This window comes from Hemitrygon akajei, chromosome 28 (assembly GCF_048418815.1).
Source record: "Hemitrygon akajei chromosome 28, sHemAka1.3, whole genome shotgun sequence".
Taxonomy (NCBI): Eukaryota; Metazoa; Chordata; class Chondrichthyes; order Myliobatiformes; family Dasyatidae; genus Hemitrygon; species Hemitrygon akajei.
The window spans coordinates 46,431,331-46,449,471 of NC_133151.1; the positions used below are offsets into that span (position 1 = coordinate 46,431,331).

At 45.4% G+C, this 18,141-nt stretch overlaps 3 protein-coding genes across 3 annotated transcripts in view; all 3 read right to left on the reverse strand.

The window, feature by feature from the left end:
* The window catches only part of LOC140717596 (uncharacterized), a 56,261-nt gene extending 50,685 nt beyond the window's left edge, over positions 1 to 5,576 (reverse strand). The window contains exon 1 of the mRNA XM_073031169.1: positions 5,183 to 5,576. Within this exon, the coding sequence (XP_072887270.1) occupies positions 5,183 to 5,562 (380 nt within the window). The 5' untranslated portion in view covers positions 5,563 to 5,576. The remainder of the gene's footprint in view (positions 1 to 5,182) is intronic.
* Positions 5,577 to 6,252: 676 nt separating this feature from the next.
* LOC140717598 (histone H2B 1/2-like) lies at positions 6,253 to 6,953 on the reverse strand. The gene has a single exon (XM_073031170.1). The coding sequence runs from the start codon at positions 6,951 to 6,953 to the stop codon at positions 6,579 to 6,581; it is 375 nt and encodes a 124-aa protein (XP_072887271.1). The 3' UTR covers positions 6,253 to 6,578.
* Positions 6,954 to 13,217: 6,264 nt separating this feature from the next.
* LOC140717599 (histone H2B-like) lies at positions 13,218 to 13,663 on the reverse strand. Its single transcript, XM_073031171.1, has one exon. The coding sequence runs from the start codon at positions 13,640 to 13,642 to the stop codon at positions 13,268 to 13,270; it is 375 nt and encodes a 124-aa protein (XP_072887272.1). The 5' UTR covers positions 13,643 to 13,663; the 3' UTR covers positions 13,218 to 13,267.
* Between the last annotated feature and the right edge of the window lie 4,478 nt (positions 13,664 to 18,141).

An 18,141-nucleotide genomic window follows, 5' to 3' on the forward strand; every position in this document is an offset into this window, starting at 1 on the left:
TTCTATTTTAACCCGTTTCATTACTGCATTGCCCGCGTTCGCTCTCCCGATCGTTGACCTGTTCTCTGCTTTATGGCTGAAATATTTAATCGAATTAAAACTTTGCGGTTAATTCCCTCTTCGGGACTGAGCTGGGGAGTGGGGCGCTTCCGTAACAGAAAAATCTTTTCATTTTCTACAGGAGGCGCTGAGAAATCCTACGATGTGTTCGGACCCACAAACACAGTGACACTGGTCTAAGCCGCCCGCCCCTTTAACTCACTCTCTCTTACACAATACACACTCAATGCTGGCGGAAATCAGCAAGTCAGGCAGCATCAATGGTGGGAATAAACAGCAGACATTTCGGGCTGAGACCCTTCATCAGGACTCTGGTGGGAGATGCTGCCTGACTAGCTGGGTTCCTCCAGCATTTTGTCCGCGTTGTTCGCCATTCCCAGAATCTCTTGGCGTTCTCATGACACAATGTTCACATCTGCACCTTCATCGCATTGTACTGCTGTCAAAATAAAATGACAGATTCCTTGTCATATAAAACGGTGATCAATGATTCTGATTCCAAGGAATAAAGGACAACGGACATTGTCTGACCAACCTCTCTGTGTAACTGAGAACCTCAGATCCGGGAAACATCCTTGGAAATCTTTTCTACACTCTCCCCAGTTTAACCCCGTTTCCTAAAACGGTGACAAGAGCTGTACACAATACAAGTGTGGCCTCCAGTCACTTACACAACTGTAACATAATGTCGCAACTGATATACTCAATCCCCTGACTAATGAAGACCAGCATGTTAAACCCGTTCTTCACCACCCTGTCTACCAGTGACACCACTTTCAATGAACTGTGTGTGAGAGATTTACCCCTAAATCTCTCCGGCCCATTACACTCCCTAATGACCGATCATTCACAGTGTAAGTTCTACACTGGTTTGACTTTGTGTGCAGTTTTGGTCAACAAATTTGAGGAAGGACATTCTTGCTATTGAGGGAGTGCAGCGTAGGTTCACAAGGTTAATTCCCGGAATGGCGGGACTGTCATATGTTGAAAGATTGGAGCGACTGGGCTTGTATACACTGGAATTTAGAAGGATGAGAGGGGATCTGATTGAAACATATAAGATTATTAAGGGATTGGACACACTGAAGGCAGGAAGCATGTTCCCGCTGATGGGTGAGTCCAGAACTAGAGGCCACAGTTTAAGAATAAGTGGTAGGCCATTTAGAACAGAGATGCGGAAAAACTTTTTCACCCAGAGAGTGGTCGATAGATGGAATGCTCTGCCCCAGAAGGCAGTGGAGGCCAAGTCTCTGGATGCTTTCAAGAGAGAGTGAGATAGAGCTCTTATAGATAGCGGTGTCAAGGCATATGGGAAGAGGGCAGGAATGGGGTACTGATTATGTATGATCAGCCATGATCACAGTGAATGGCGGTGCTGGCCAGAAGGGCCGAATGGCCTACTCCTGCTCCTACTCTCTATTGTCTATTGCAATGTGCACTGCCTCACCATTGAAATGCATTTATCACGCTGTGCTAAATTATCAAGATTGCCCAGTTAAATAAGAAATACAGAATAAACTAAACAGTGTAAAAGAGGATCAGGGAGGGATGTGATTCCGAAGGTGAGAATGGGAAACCTGAAACCTGATCCATTCTTGCCTCTTTTACTCTTTAACTACCTGAAAGAAATCCTTATTCCCCTTTATACTATTGGCCAGTTACTTTAATAATTTATCTGTTATCTCCATATTACTATTTTAGTTACCTTCTGTTCTTTTTAAGTTCTTTAGCTTCCCACTAACTTTTGTGATATTCTCTGCTCTCTCATGTTCCTTTATGCTGCCTTTGTCTTCCGTTGTTGCTGATGGTTGCCTCATTCTCCCTTTCAAATATTGTTTCTGCTGAGGGATGAACTGATCCTGCATCTGTCAAATTACTCCTGGAAACTCAAGCTTTTCATACAAAGGTAATCTGGTTAATGCTGGGGAAGTCAAAATGCCCGACTGCTGTAAGCCTGTTCCCATTACACCTCTGTGTGATTTACCAACATGTCTGCTCCACAATACCTGAGCCTATTGGGAGGCCAGCAGTGTAATCCCATCAAAATCACCATTCATCATTTTATTTAAAACCTCTACTTACAAGACCTCATCAAATCCCTCACTTATTACTGTAGTGTTGGTCTCCCTAATCAAACATGCAACATCCCCCCACCTGTCAGGTAGCCTTTAAATGTTTCACCATCACCTTAAACAATTGTCTTGTAAATTTATGCTTCCCTACCCTGACACAAAGAGTGATTGCCTAATTATTTTGGAAACCTTTGGATGGTCACCAGACAGCTCCTTAATCTCTCTGGTGAGAAAGAGAGTCCCAGTCTGTCCAAACATCTGCCAATAATTCAAATCCTCCAGTGTCAGTTACACTCTCATCAAACTTCCCTCCACACTTTCCAGCTTCATGACATCCTTCCTGTAGCTGGGTGACTAGAACTTTGCACAATACAGTGCAATCTCACTTTGATGATTACAGTTGTCATATGACATCCCAAATCCTGTAACTCAGTTCCCTGACCAATGAAGACAAATAGGCCAAACATCATCTTCACCATCCTGACTACCTGTGTTGTCATTTTCAGTCAATGATGTTCCTGTATTCCATGGACACTCTGTCTGCAATACTCTCCAAGGAACAAGAATTTACTGTGCAGGTCCTTCCCTGGTTGGATTTCTCAAAATGCAAGGGCTCACACTTGTCCACTTCAACATTCATCTGCCATTCTTTGGCCGACTTCCCCAGGTCATCTCGATCCCATTGTACTCTCAAAGAATCTTCACTGTCTACTCTACCAACAACATTGCTGTCATCTGCAACCTCACTAATTGCATTCACAACAATGTCAGAGAAACTGTTCACATCGATGACAAATGACAGTACCAGAACCAATCCCTGTGAACGTCACTGGTCAGAGGCCTCCAACCTGAATGACAAGCTGCCACGAACACCCTCTGTCTCCTTCCACCAAGACAATTTTGTGACACTGACATTAGGCAGAAACTTGTCTGGCATCCTTTCTGCTACAAATGTGTAATACAGAGGAAATAAAGAATAAAGAAAAACATATCTTCCTACAGCCTACACCTCTCAGAAGTGCCGAAGCCTCAACTCCCCACTCCAATTTTTGGCCCACTCATTGAATGTCCGCTCTGTTAAAATCTAACTTCTTTTTATTGGATCTTGGTAAGTGCATAACTATGCACAATCAAACGCCAAATGCCCATGTTCACTTCATTTAAACTCCCTCTGCCTTTGCATAATCATATGACTGTGGCACACAAAATTGTGAAATGCAGGAAACCAAAGTACATGCCTGCACTGTTCCACAAGGCCACAAATGATAAAACAAACAAAACACGTATAACAAACACTAGAATCCCTAACTGAGAGGAATGGAGATGCTGGATGACCAAAAAGATTTAAAGAGAAGCAAGATAAATGTTAATAAAATCAGGGAATTGGGATTGACATACAAGAGGCAGATCAGCCTTTGCATGGAATTGTGGGTGAGGGACTAAGAGAGAACACACTGGAGGCTTCATCCAGTGAGACAGTGTGAATAGAGCTCAGGATAAGAGAGGTGCATTCACTGACGGAGTTGTGCTACAGGCCTCCCAAATGCCAGCAGGAGGTAAAGAAACTGAAACGTAGCAGGGAATGAAAGATGTAAAAGCAACAGGGTCATTGTAGTGGGTGACTAATTTCCCCAATGTTGACTGGGACTCCCTTAGACTCAGGGGCTTAGATATCACTGCATATGTTAGAAGAATACTGGGATGTTTGATGATCTGGGCCTGTACTCACTGGAATCTAGAAGAATGAGGGAGAATCGTATAGAAACACATTGACTGTTGAAAAGCCTAGATAGCGTTGATATGAGAGGATGTTTCCAATAATGGAAGAATCTAGAACCAGACCACACCCTCAATACAAAGATGCCCCTCTAGAATAGAGATGAATAATTTCTTCAGTCAGAAGGTGATCAATCAATGGGTTTCTTTGGCATGAAGACAGTCAGTAGGGTCTCTTTCGCAAAATGTTCATTTATATTCAGAGGCCTGGGTGGACGAGTTTTTTTCAGCAAATACGGTCGGTTCCACAGGGTAAACGTACCTTTGTAGACAGTCAGAGACCTGTGTAGCTGTACCGCGGAGAGCATTCTGACAGGCTGCATCTGTCTGGTGTGGAGGGGCTACTGCACAGCACCGAAAGAAGCTGCTGATAGTACCCAGGACATCTTTAGGGAGCGGTGCTCATAAAGGCAGCGTCCATTATTAAAGACCTCCAACACCCAGGGCATGCCCTTTTCTCACTGTTACCGTCAGGCAGGAGATACAGAAGCCTGAAGACACACACTCAGCCATTCAGGAACAGCTTCTTCCCCTCTGCCATCCGATTCCTAAATGGACATTGAAGCTTTGGATAATACCTCACTTTTCCAATATACAGTTTCTCTGTCTTTGCACATTTTTAAAATAGTGTATTCAGTATACGTAACTAATTTACTTGTTTTTTCATTATGTGTTATTTTATTTATTATTATTTTTCTCTCTCTGCTAGATTATGTATTGCATTGCACTGCTGCTGCTAAGTTAACAAATTTCACGCCACATGCCGGTGATAATAAACTTGATTCTGAAATGTAAAACGCAAATGTTATTTTTCTGTGAGGCGATGGGAATCGCTCATGAAGCAACGAACAGGCGATGTTCCCGCCTTCTGCACACCGGAACGGTCCGGGGTCAACCCGCAATGTGGAACCCAGACAACGCGGTTCTGGGTGATGAAGAGCGGAGTCGTTCAGTGATCGGAGATTAAATTCTCCCTCTCGGGGCTGACTCCGGAAGTTCATTTCACGACTCTGCGCCTAGTGAACCCGCTGACTCTCTGCAAGGGGAGAGAGCTACATTCGGTCGGCTGAGAGGGGAAAACGAGCCGGGACTGAAACGAACCGGTTTCCCTGCAGATTTATATTGGTTTATTCGCGGAAGAAACATGTCGAGACATTGACAGATGCAGGATATCAAACAGACGGAAAACACCCGCCGCTCAGCCCTTCCACAGATATTGTGAGCGGCTCTGAAAAGAGCCTTTGGGTAAATAGATTCAGCTTACGTCGCTTCACTTACTGGCAGCGCCGGTTTTCTTGGGCAACAGGACGGCCTGGATATTGGGTAACACACCGCCCTGAGCGATAGTCACCCCTCCCAGCAGCTTGTTCAGCTCCTCGTCGTTGCGGACGGCCAGCTGCAGGTGCCGAGGGATGATGCGGGTCTTCTTATTGTCCCGGGCCGCGTTGCCGGCCAATTCGAGGATTTCGGCCGTCAGATACTCGAGCACAGCAGCCAGATAGACCGGGGCTCCGGCACCCACCCGCTCAGCATAGTTGCCCTTTCTTAGGAGTCTGTGAACCCGGCCGACCGGGAACTGCAGTCCAGCCCGAGACGAGCGAGATTTGGCCTTGGACCGAGCTTTGCCAGCGCCGCCTTTTCCACGTCCAGACATTTCCACAGTAACGATATTACTCCAAAGAGAATGAAGGAATGTTCAAACCCGCCCAACTCGCCTTTTTTATACCCTCTTTGAGAATGCAAACTGCTGTTTGTGATTGGTGTGATCCTGCTTATTCTCATTGGTGAAGTAAAATGCTCCAATCGAAGAGCTGTTTAATCACCAATCAGCAGTCCGTAAAGGTAGAAGCGCGGAAAATAACCGTCTCCTCCCCAAAGTGCACTGAAATCTGGAAAAAAGCCCGCCAGAGAATAAATCTATTGTTCAAATGTATTTTCAAGTTAAATAATTGCAGATCTGTTTTAAGATTGGGTCTTCGCATTTCCCTCTGTTACTGAAACCGGGCACATTTGATTTAAGTGTAGTTGATATTGGAGTGTCTGGGAACTCAATTCTTTAATTTCTTTCAACCCGTAACGGAACCGAATAAAACTGACCCTCAGCTTCTGCCCGCGGTCGGTCTCTGTGTGAACGTTATCAGGTTATGGAAAACGGCTCTTCTCAAACTTTGACCAGAGTCTAGTCTGCAATGTTATAAAGTTTTTATATGAAAGAGCCATCAGAAGGAAATCTGCAGATGCTGGAAATTCAAACAACACAAACAAAATGCTGGTGGAACACAGCAGGCCAGGCAACATCTATAAGAAGCAGTGTCGACGCTTCTCCATATGAAAGAGCCATGATGTCTTTCAGGCTCGAGTTGAAATGAGATTCAGGAGTTACCCAACTGGAACCAATAAACTCCTGAAGCCACAAATAAAACAACAACGGCAGCAATCCTCCGCTTGGCATGGATACCGAGTGGGACGGACTGATGGGGAAGCGTGGGGGGTAACAATTCCTTGTCAGTTCACTGGGAGTTTATTCCAACCACGATTTAGCTCTTGTAAAAGTCACCAGACATAAAGTATGTGTAATTTATTACCTAAATGCTAGTACAACTCTTTCATTGAAATTGTGAGTGGCTCTTAAAAGAGCCGTTGTGTTTTCGATCATCTCACTGGGGAGCTTTACTTGGAGCTGGTGTACTTGGTCACCGCCTTTGTCCCTTCGGACACGGCGTGCTTGGCCAGCTCCCCGGGCAGCAGCAGGCGCACGGCGGTCTGGATCTCCCGGGAGCTGATGGTGGACCGCTTGTTGTAATGGGCCAGGCGGGAAGCCTCGCCCCCGATGCGCTCGAAGATATCGTTGACGAACGAGTTCATGATACTCATGGCCTTGGAGGAGATGCCGGTGTCGGGGTGAACCTGCTTCATCACTTTGTAGATGTAGATGGAGTAACTCTCCTTCCTCAGCCTCTTGCGTTTCTTACCTGCCTTGCCCGCTGATTTAGGCAGAGCTTTCTTGGCGCCCTTCTTCGGAGCGGATTTCGCTGGCTCAGGCATTTCGTCTGACCGTTTTAGACCCAGAAATAAGCGGAATCGGCCGTGAACACGAGTTAAATAGGCAGCACCAAGAGCAGTATGCTAATAAGCGATGGGAATGCTTTGGATTCCCAATGGCTATTCGAAGAAAAGATTCATGCAGTCAATTCATTTCACTGGATATCTGTAGAACACATTCAACCAATCTGACCTCTCTCTCCGCTGCCCATTGTCGTTTTGGCTAACACCGTGGACTGGGAACTGGCGCTGATCTGGTGAGTTGCCGCTGCCGGTTAATTCGGCAGGAAGGAAATCTAAAATACAAAATGGACCATAAAGTACAGGCGCAGTATTCGGCCATTCGACCCATGGTGTCCGCTAGAAAAGCAGATGGAATGAGAAAAACACACACTTGATAATATGAAACGTTTATGTAATGAAACAGGGCAGCAGGAGATCGAAGGTCAAATTGTCATCATGAGAGACCTATTTCTGAGTGAGGTTGAAAGTCGAGTTTGTAGTCATATCGGAGACACAACATTCACAAAATATAAACATACTGTACAGAATTATAGATAGAAGAGAATTTGAGCAAGAATCTCAAGACAGTCCTTTGCTGTGTAAAGTGGTCAAAGTGGTGCTGTACTGAGGTGTGATGTGGTTTCTCCAGGTTTATTAAAGAACACAATGTCTGTCCCTGTCAGTCTCTGGTACAGTGTGAGAGTGTGGGGTTCATTCTGTACCCGTCAGTCTCTGGTACAGTGTGAGAGTGTGGGGTTCATTCTGTACCTGTCACTCTCTGGTACAGTGTGAGAGTGTGGGGTTCATTCTGTATCTGTCAGTCTCTGGTACAGTGTGAGGGTGTGGGGTTCATTCTGTACCTGTCACTCTCTGGTACAGTGTGAGAGTGTGGGGTTCATTCTGTATCTGTCAGTCTCTGGTACAGTGTGAGAGTGTGGGGTTCATTCTGTACCTGTCAGTCTCTGGTACAGTGTGAGAGTGTGGGGTTCATTCTGTACCTGTCAGTCTCTGGTACAGTGTGAGAGTGTGGGGTTCATTCTGTACCTGTCAGTCTCTGGTACAATGTGAGAGTGTGGGGTTCATTCTGTACCTGTCAGTCTCTGGTACTGTGTGAGAGTGTGGGGTTCATTCTGTACCTGTCAGTCTCTGGTACTGTGTGAGAGTGTGGGGTTCATTCTGTCCCTGTCAGTCTCTGGTACAGTGTGAGAGTGTGGGGTTCATTCTGTACCCGTCAGTCTCTGGTACAGTGTGAGAGTGTGGGGTTCATTCTGTACCTGTCACTCTCTGGTACAGTGTGAGAGTGTGGGGTTCATTCTGTATCTGTCAGTCTCTGGTACAGTGTGAGGGTGTGGGGTTCATTCTGTACCTGTCACTCTCTGGTACAGTGTGAGAGTGTGGGGTTCATTCTGTATCTGTCAGTCTCTGGTACAGTGTGAGAGTGTGGGGTTCATTCTGTACCTGTCAGTCTCTGGTACAGTGTGAGAGTGTGGGGTTCATTCTGTACCTGTCAGTCTCTGGTACAGTGTGAGAGTGTGGGGTTCATTCTGTACCTGTCAGTCTCTGGTACAATGTGAGAGTGTGGGGTTCATTCTGTACCTGTCAGTCTCTGGTACTGTGTGAGAGTGTGGGGTTCATTCTGTACCTGTCAGTCTCTGGTACTGTGTGAGAGTGTGGGGTTCATTCTGTACCTGTCACTTTCTGGTACAGTGTGAGAGTGTGGGGTTCATTCTGTATCTGTCACTCTCTGGTACTGTGTGAGAGTGTGGGGTTCATTCTGTACCTGTCAGTCTCTGGTACAGTGTGAGAGTGTGGGGTTAATTATGTACCTGTCAGTCTCTGGTACAGTGTGAGAGTGTGGGGTTCATTCTGTACCTGTCAGTCTCTGGTACAGTGTGAGAGTGTGGGGTTCATTCTGTACCTGTCAGTCTCTGGTACAGTGTGAGAGTGTGGGGTTAATTATGTACCTGTCAGTCTCTGGTACAGTGTGAGAGTGTGGGGTTCATTCTGTACCTGTCACTTTCTGGTACAGTGTGAGAGTGTGGGGTTCATTCTGTATCTGTCACTCTCTGGTACTGTGTGAGAGTGTGGGGTTCATTCTGTACCTGTCACTCTCTGGTGCAGTGTGAGAGTGTGGGGTTCATTCTGTACCTGTCACTCTCTGGTACAGTGTGAGAGTGTGGGGTTCATTCTGTACCTGTCAGTCTCTGGTACAGTGTGGGAGTATGGGGTTCATTCTGTACCTCTCAGTCTCTTTACTTCACCCGTCCCCTTTCAGGATTCACCTCACACCTTGTTTTCTCTCTCCCCTACCCCCAACTTTTAAATCTACTTTTCAGCTTTTCCTCCCCAGTCCTGCTGAAGGATTTTGGCCTGAAACATTGACTACTTTTTTCCCTATAGATGCTGCCTGGCCTGATGCGTTCCTTCAGCATTTTGTGTGTGTTGCTTGGATTTCCAGCATCTGCAGACTTTCTCTTGTTTGTGACACAATGTTGTATATTGGTATCTCAGGGATGATGTATCTGGTTACATTGAACTACTCTGAATGGACTTTGCAGCAGAGCATCCAGAGCAACAAGACCAGACCATTGAATCCAACTCTGGGCTTGTGATAAATATGTAACTTCCCTCGAGACTCTGTGGGAGGGTTTGAATGGTGTGTATTGTGTAACAACATTCGGGCTGATGGAGTTGAGAATGATTTTGACTGTAGATATGTAACCAGTGTGTTCATAGTGATCAGTGATGGGGCCTCTGTATGATCAGATTAAAATACACACGGGCTGATCAGATCACTGATGACATGAATGTTGGTGCAGTTGTGGGTGTTGAGGAAGGTTATCAAATGGACAGAACTGGATGTAGACCAGTTGGGAACGGGGACGGAGAAATAGGGGACAGAGTTTAATCTGGACGTGTGAGGAGTTTTACAGGTCAAATGTTGGAGGAAACTCCACAGTAAATGGCAACACCCTTAGGAGCGCTGATACACTGAGGGACCTTGCTGTGTCTGTACATATCATCCTGCAAGTGACATTGAAGGGAAATAAACTGCTAAGATCAAAGAGGGGGAGCAGTGAGAGGATTTGGGGGGTGGGTGTCTGTGTCGGGTAATGTAATGGGTGGAGATGTCCATAATTAACGACCACCGACATTGAGTTGTGTTTTTCTTTAAGAAGCAGGGCTGATGTTATGATGCAATTACATGAAGTTTTATTTAAACTGTTTTTACATTTCTGTGTTTGGAGGACAATAAATGAGTTATGGTGTTCCTCGAACAGAAAATGCCTCATCTCATTTTATTTGTGAAAACCCACAGTAACGTACTGGGTAACAAGTGACCAGTAGCTTTCACACCGCAAGAATACCGCAGTGTCAGTCTGTAACGAGAAAGCCCGATCACATTCTCTTCAGGTTCAATGGCATTGCTGACTCTGAGTTTACCACCATTGAATGCCAGCAGGGTCACAATCAGCAGAAACTCTTACAAAGCAACCCTGTAAGTATTGTGTGTCTTCGGAGGTCTGTGGGACATACCCAGAATTTGAAGCTTATATTAATGGAGAGAGACAAACTGAGCCAAGTCATGGCTTGATGGGCAGAGAGGAAAACAGAATTTGATGTTGTTTCCTTATGTCTGAACTCTGGCCGGTTAGAAGTGTTGTTCCTCCGAATAGTGCTCAGCCTTACTGTAACAGAGTGACATCAGACATCAACACAAAAACTGAAATAATCTCAGCTAAAATGTTGTCTTTCACCTGTTGATCTTCTTTGCAAATATTTCACAGGATAGAAAAGGCAAAGAATTTCTGACTGAGAATCTCAAACACAACAGTGTGTCAGGTCTGATGTGTCTGTCAGTTCCCCAGCATTTGAAGGCTACCAATCATTGAATGTGAAGGAGGAGATGGTTGAGAAGACAGCACACCAGTCTGAGCAAGGAGAACCCCAATACACGGACAGGTCCTTGATCTGACCTGATAAATGGCCACAGAGTTGATACCAGTGTGCTGACATTCACTGCCTCTCATTTTGCCAGGGATTCACCAGGCCACTGAACCTGCAGACACACAGCCAGTTCACACGGGGAGAGGCATTTCACCTGCTCCGTGTGTGGGACGGGATTCATTCAGTCACATGAGCCCATACAACACCAGTCAGTTCACACGGGGAGAGGCATTTCACCTGCTCCGTGTGTGGGACGGGATTCATTCAGTCACATGAGCCCATACAACACCAGTCAGTTCACACCAGTTTGTGGAAGCTCGCTGTGTTGAAGTAGCTGGGTGAGTTTTCTGCATTATAACATTGACTGCTTTTGGGACAAAATTAATCCAGTATGTTAACACCTCCCTATTCCAAAATATAATTCAACTACTCTATTACCGTACATTCCATAAATTTACACAAATGGGACATTTAACTAGAAGGATCCAACTGGGGTTTCCCAGGTTTTAGAATAGACGTTACAATTGTGATTATCCATGAGGACGGAAGATGGCCGTTAACTCCAATTATGATTCACAAAATGTAATATTATCTTAAGAGAGTTGCTGGCCATGTGTCTAAGCATACAGTAACATGGATCATCCTGTCCTGGAGCCATCTGGCCTGTACTATTAATAGTTTTCTTAAATTCACACAAAGCAAACCTTACATCGCTATCATTGCTACAGCTGGTTTCCAACACATTGAGTTATTCTCTTAAAGCTTTATCTCTACATTGTTGAGTCTCTTCATTATTTTGATAATAAATTGCAGCAAATGACCGAGCCAGTACTCAGCCTTCTCTCTTTCAGTAACAATTATATTACCTTCTTCCATCAATACTGGGTACCCTATGAATCCCACACCCCCATTTTCTTAATCATTCCCCAAATATCTCCAAGTTTAATAGTCCTTCCAATACTCTCACAATATGACCTCTAGTAAATCTTTTTCACAAGCTTCACTACTTTCCTCACCACGGCCTGTGACCTGTTTCTCTTAATAAGATCAGGCGGAGAGTGATACTTCATAACTTTCCAAAATGCCACATTTCTCTCAATAATTGCCTCTGCACACTCCTCCATACACCATGGTACAGCCTTTCTCCTATTAATCCACTTCTTAATATGAATCTCTTCCACCATCGTTTGATGATTAATGTGACCTTTCTTTGAATAAATCCACATCATCCTCACCATTCAGTCCAGACAGACGTTCTGTTCATCACATAAAACGTTAAAACTTCTCCCGATTTGCTTTACCAAAGTTCCACCTACTGAAAGTGGCCTCTTGACCCCGATATAAATCTAAACACAGACTTATAAATAAATCACGCCTAATAACGATATAATTCTGGAAGGAAGAAATTAAATGTGTTAACAACAGGTTTCCTGAATACATACAACTTCAGATAAATTTGATAAATCAGAAATCAACTTGAAGTCTTGATCATTAGAAATCAGGCTTCTGGAAATGCGCGCAGTAGCCCTTCTTGTACCGTCTGCAGTAATGTAGCGGGGCGTTTATGATTGGTGACACAGTGCCTTATCTGATTGGACAGCAAATATTCCAATCAGAGAGCTGCTTTTTCACCAATCAAGAGACAGAAACGGCAGAAGCGCGGAAAATAACTGTCCAACCGCCGAAATAAACTGAAATTTGTAAAAGACCGCCAAAGAGCCTTTGTTGCTGAAATTAAACTACAACAGGTTTGTTTGTCGACCCTTTACCCCCGTTAATGAAGTCCAACACATTTAAACCAAGTGTAGTTAATATTGCGATGGTGTCTGGGAATTTAGTTCACCGATTTCATTCAATTGATGAACGATTGGAATAAAACAGATTCTCAGCTTCTGTTCGCGATCGGTCATTGTGTAAACTGTCAGTTTACCCTTCAGAAAGTGGAGCTTTAAACAATACTCTGAACGAACCGTGAGTGTTCAGCTCTCGCGTTGGAATGGGGTTAAGAGAAGTAACCAAAATGTGGCAAAGCTAATGATCCGCATTCCCCACAGTAATTATACCAGAAACAATAATTAGTGTCACGTCAGAGAAATCTGATGACAGAGAGGGAAATGATGGGGAAGGGGTGCTTAACGATTCCGTGCCGGTACACAGGAATGTAACAGAGAAATCGGGATTATACTGAGCAGCGGACAGCAAGTTCTGATTGACGGAGATAAGATTCTGAATGAGCTCATCAACAAGAAATGTCCAACTTTACCTCAAATCCATGTTTCAATATTTAGTAACTCTTTTCATGAAACCGTGAGTGGCTCTTAAAAGAGCCTTTGATTTTCGGGTTTGTTTTGTCAGCAAACTTGTCTTCACTTGGAGCTGGTGTACTTGGTCACCGCCTTTGTCCCTTCGGACACGGCGTGCTTGGCCAGCTCCCCGGGCAGCAGCAGGCGCACGGCGGTCTGGATCTCCCGGGAGCTGATGGTAGACCGCTTGTTGTAGTGGGCCAGGCGGGAAGCCTCACCCGCGATGCGCTCGAAAATATCGTTCACGAATGAATTCATGATGCTCATGGCCTTGGAGGAGATGCCGGTGTCGGGGTGAACCTGCTTCATCACTTTGTAGATGTAGATGGCGTAACTCTCCTTCCTCGACCTCTTGCGCTTCTTGCCAGACTTGCTCGCCGGTTTGGCCAGAGTTTTCTTGGCGCCCTTCTTGGGAGCGGGTTTCGGTGGATCAGGCATTTCCTCGTCGGTTTCAAACACAATAATAAGCAGAAGCTGTCCGGAGCGCGGATTAAATAGGCAGCGCCCAAAGTGGTATGTTAATGAGGATGGCATTCCCATTGGCTGTTTGGAGAAATGAATCACCAATCAGAACGCTGGAGGATGGGAAGCGGCGCCAATGTGTGGCGGTTACCGCTGTCGTTTAATGCGGGAGGAAGTACAGAAGGGCAGAGACAGGCGGGGGTGCGGGCTGACATTGAAAACGGAAACGCAAATTTCAAAAGCAGAATGAAAATAAAATCAGATGAAATATTGTAAAATTAAACAATAAGACGTTCAGTTCATGACACAGGGCAGCAGGAGAGCGAAGGAGAGATTTGGACATTTCAATGTAAAGTTCAAATCGAGTTTATTTATGCACAGGTGAAAGGAACAACGGATTTGTAGCAGCATCACAGACACATTGCATCAGACACAACATTGACCAGAAACACTGGAATTAAATATGAATTATACCAACATATTCAAATAGACAGAGGACTATAAGAACAAAATCAAAATAACAAAGAGATTATGCGGGCAGTGGGAGAATCGCCCCTCTTGTGCTTCTTCATCTCGTCACTCTCGATTCAGTGTCACGCAACGCTGCCACTTTGATCTGGCCCATGCCTTCATTCACCAGGTCCAACACTTGCCTTTATTGGTCTTCCTCCTCCTGACACTAGTCATCGGGTTTGTGGGGCTGTGTGTCCCCTTGGACCTCTGGATTAGGTTTGAGGGTAGGCCTGGTGGATGTATATATGCTGGGAGAGATAAGGCTGTAGAGTTTAGTATGGTGAGATATGTGGGGCTACGGTGGATGGGGTAGTGTAGTGGAGCCACACAGTGGCTGATGCCTTTCATTATCGTGGTTCAACACCACTTGGCTGAGGGAACCGGGTGTGCAAAGTGACACATCATCAATAATACAACTTAGGGTCATTGGGTGTTTCGGGTCTTTAATCATGAGACCATCTCGCCCAGGCGACCCAGCCAGGGTGGATCAGGCCCGGTTTGTGTTTATCCCAGGGAGCAAGATAACGAGAAGCATGTAATTCTGCATGTTGTATGATTTTAGACCTTGTTACTTGGCATTATTTTGACCATTTGGGGAGTAGAATGTTCTGAGGCCTAGTAATCAGGCTTTTCCTCCAAGTACGGTTCAACTTCCCTACTCTAAATTTACACCTGTCTTTATTTTGCATCTGTGTGCCTGGGATTGCGTGGGTTAAATTAACAGATTTTACTGCAGTACAAACTAGTGATTAATGTTGGGCAGATTGATCCATGATTCCAAAACGCAAAAATCTCTGAAATCCAGAAGTTTTTGTGCTGACATGACATCACAAATGGAGAATTTTACCCAGAATTAAATGGCTTGTCTAATGAAGAGCGTTTCATGGCTCTGGGCCTCTATTCACTGGAATTTCGAAGAAAGAAGGGTTACCAAATTAAAATCTATCAAATAGTGTAAGGGCTTGAGTGAGTGGATGTGGAGAGGACTTTTCCTGTTGTGGGAGTGTCTAAAACCAGACCACACAGCTTCAAAATAGAAGGGCATCCTTTTAGAATGGAGATGAGGAGGAATTTCTTCAGCAAGAGAGTGGTGAATCAGTGAAATTTTTTGCCACAGGCAGCTGTGGAGGCCAAATCACTGGATATAGGCAGAGATTGGTGCTAACAGGAAAGATTGATCAGTGATGATGAAATGGCAGAGCAGGCTCAATGGGCCAAATGGCCGAATTCTGCTCCTAAATCTGATGGTCTTACTTAGTGACTAAAATTCTCCCTCAGCTTTGACACAACCTAGCACCTGAGGCTCCAGATTACTTATATAAGGAATACAGATGTTCTTTGTCCTCTGATTAAATAAATATGATCTCATTTCCATCCTGAATGCTTGTCAACTCACTCTGATCAACAGACACAAAATGCTGGAGGAAGTCAGCAGGCCGGGCAGCATCTATGGGAAAGAGTAACGAGTCGATGCTTCAGGCTGAGAACGTTCACCAGGGAGAGATCTGCTGGAAGGGTCTCGGGCCAAAGTGTCGACTGTTTACTCTTTTCCAGAAAGGCTGCCTGTCCTGCTGAGTTCCTCCAGCATTTTGTATGTGTTGCTTTGGATTTCCAGCATCAGCAGATTCTCTGGTGTTTGTAATTTACGCCTCATTCTGAGGGTATTTTCCTCAGTAATGGAGCTCTCATTCAGGGGAAAGATCCTCCTTGCCTGCTGTCTGTCACATCCTGAAAGAATCTAACAGATTTCCTCATTTTCTCATTAACTGCAGGAATACAGACCCAGCCTACTCACTCTCCTCTCACATAACCAACCCTCCATCCCTGGAACCAGCCACCAGCCCGATCAGTGTGGGGAACAGTCACTGAACTCCCTCTATTGCAGGGATATCCTTCCTGAGGAAGTGTGACCAAACCCGGACACTATATTCAAGGTGTGCTCTCACCAGGGCCCTATAGACTCCCAGTGAGACATCTGTACCCCTCTTCTGCACTCCTCCTGGATCACAGGACAAAATACTGTTTGCCTCTCTCATTACTTGTTGTATCTGCATGTTAACTCAAGTGATTTGTTTACAAGGATGCCCAGGTCCCTCTGAACATCCCGTGTGGAAATAACTCTTACAGTTTGTTCCTGGGGATGGGTGATCTCACATTTCCCCACATTCTGTTCCATCTGCCCCATCCTAAACCATTCACTCTCCTGTCTACATCTCCCAAACCTTCTCACTACTGACCCTGTCCCTCCTGCTCTGCCACAGCAACAGACCTAGTCACTGAGTTATGCAGCACAGAAACAGACCCTTCAGCCCAACACATCCATGCTGACCAAGCGGCCAAACAAAACCATTGTCAGTTACCTGAATTTGGCCCATGTCCCTGTGAAACTTCCCTCTCCACAGTCCAAGAGATATTGCAACTCTGCCCCCCATACCATCACTGGAGGTAGTTTGTTCCATGTAAACAGCACATTCTGTGAACAAAACCTGCTCCTCAGGGTCCCAGTTAAATTTTTCCTCTCTGACTTTATACCTGTAATCTCTAGCTTCCAACTCCATGACCCTGGAGATAACAGATTCACTATTGACCGTATCAATGCCTGCCGTTATTTTATCGGCCTCTCTAATGTCACATACACTCTGATGAGAATGTTCCAGCCTATACAGCCTCCTGTTAAATCTCTTTTGCACCCTCTCCAGTTTAATGTCACCCTCTCATCACAGGGCAACTATAACTGTACGCCGTGCTCCAAGAGTAGTTTCCCCAAGGCTGGTAGAGCTGTAATGTGACGTCACGGTCCAGTGTCCAATACTCTCCCGATGAATGCAAGTGTGGCAAACACCTTCTTCACCGTCCTGCCTACCTGTGTTTACACTTTGAAGGAATTCGATATCTGCACCCCGATATCTCTCTGTTTTACAACACTCCCAGGGACTGACCATTCCCCACGGCAGTTCTGCCCTGGTTCGTCAATGACAATGGAACAACTCTTGTTCTTGTTTGCAGACTCGAAGGGCCGAATGGACTACTCCTGCACCTATTTTCTATCTCACATTTACCTGTCATTACTCAAATCAGTGACCTCATTGATCACCGTCCTGTTGTATTGCTGGTTACATTTTTTCACACTTTAGTGATATCTGCATATTTGCTGAGCCGGGCATTGACATTGTCAGCCGAGTCTGTAATGAATGAACTGCAGCAGCAGACCTGACTCAGCTCGCAGGCTTTTCCTTGCAGCGATACACGCACAGTGCTGGAGGAACTCAGCAGGCCAGGCAGCATCTGTGAGAAACAGTAAACAGCCGACGTTTCAGGCCGAGACCCTCCAGAATCTGAACAATGTCTTGTTTGGTTTTCCTTCGTGAATGGATAACATAACCCATCCTCCAATCCTCTGCCACTACTCCTACACGAGAAACGCGCAGAGAGACAGAGGCGGGGAGGTGAGGGGACAGAGTCAGAGTGACGGACAGAGCCGAGAGCGGCCTCTCATCGTCCAGCCCCGCCTTCACTTTACCACACCCGCCAATTTCCAACGGTTTATCCTAACCAGGAGGTTTGTTGGTGTCACTTGGCGGAGTTTGAACTGGAGTAGCAAGTGGGAGAATGTATGTGTGACAAGACAGTCTGCAAAGAACGAGAGCCAATGTCAGGCCAATGGTGGGACTGATGGGATGAAATGAGTTTATTTAAACATTAGGAATATGTGTCAGATGGACAGGGCTGGCAGCTCAACATTCCTGGGTTTGATTGTTTTACATGTGAGGGGGTTAAAAAGTGCAAAGATTACACAACTGGGAATGTCACAGCAAACTGGAGGGTTCATTTACAAAGGCAAACTTCAGTTACACTGACGGGATTATTGAAATGCCCCTCCGCAGTAACAAGTGGGGGACTTTATCTTCCACAGAATTGACTGCAACTTGCTTATTGCTAAGATATTCCAGACTGGTTCAGCG

Bases quoted from the DNA above. Each gene is read 5' to 3' on its own strand.
- LOC140717598 (XM_073031170.1), bottom strand. From the start codon at position 6,953: ATGCCTGAGCCAGCGAAATCCGCTCCGAAGAAGGGCGCCAAGAAAGCT.
- LOC140717599 (XM_073031171.1), bottom strand. From the start codon at position 13,642: ATGCCTGATCCACCGAAACCCGCTCCCAAGAAGGGCGCCAAGAAAACT.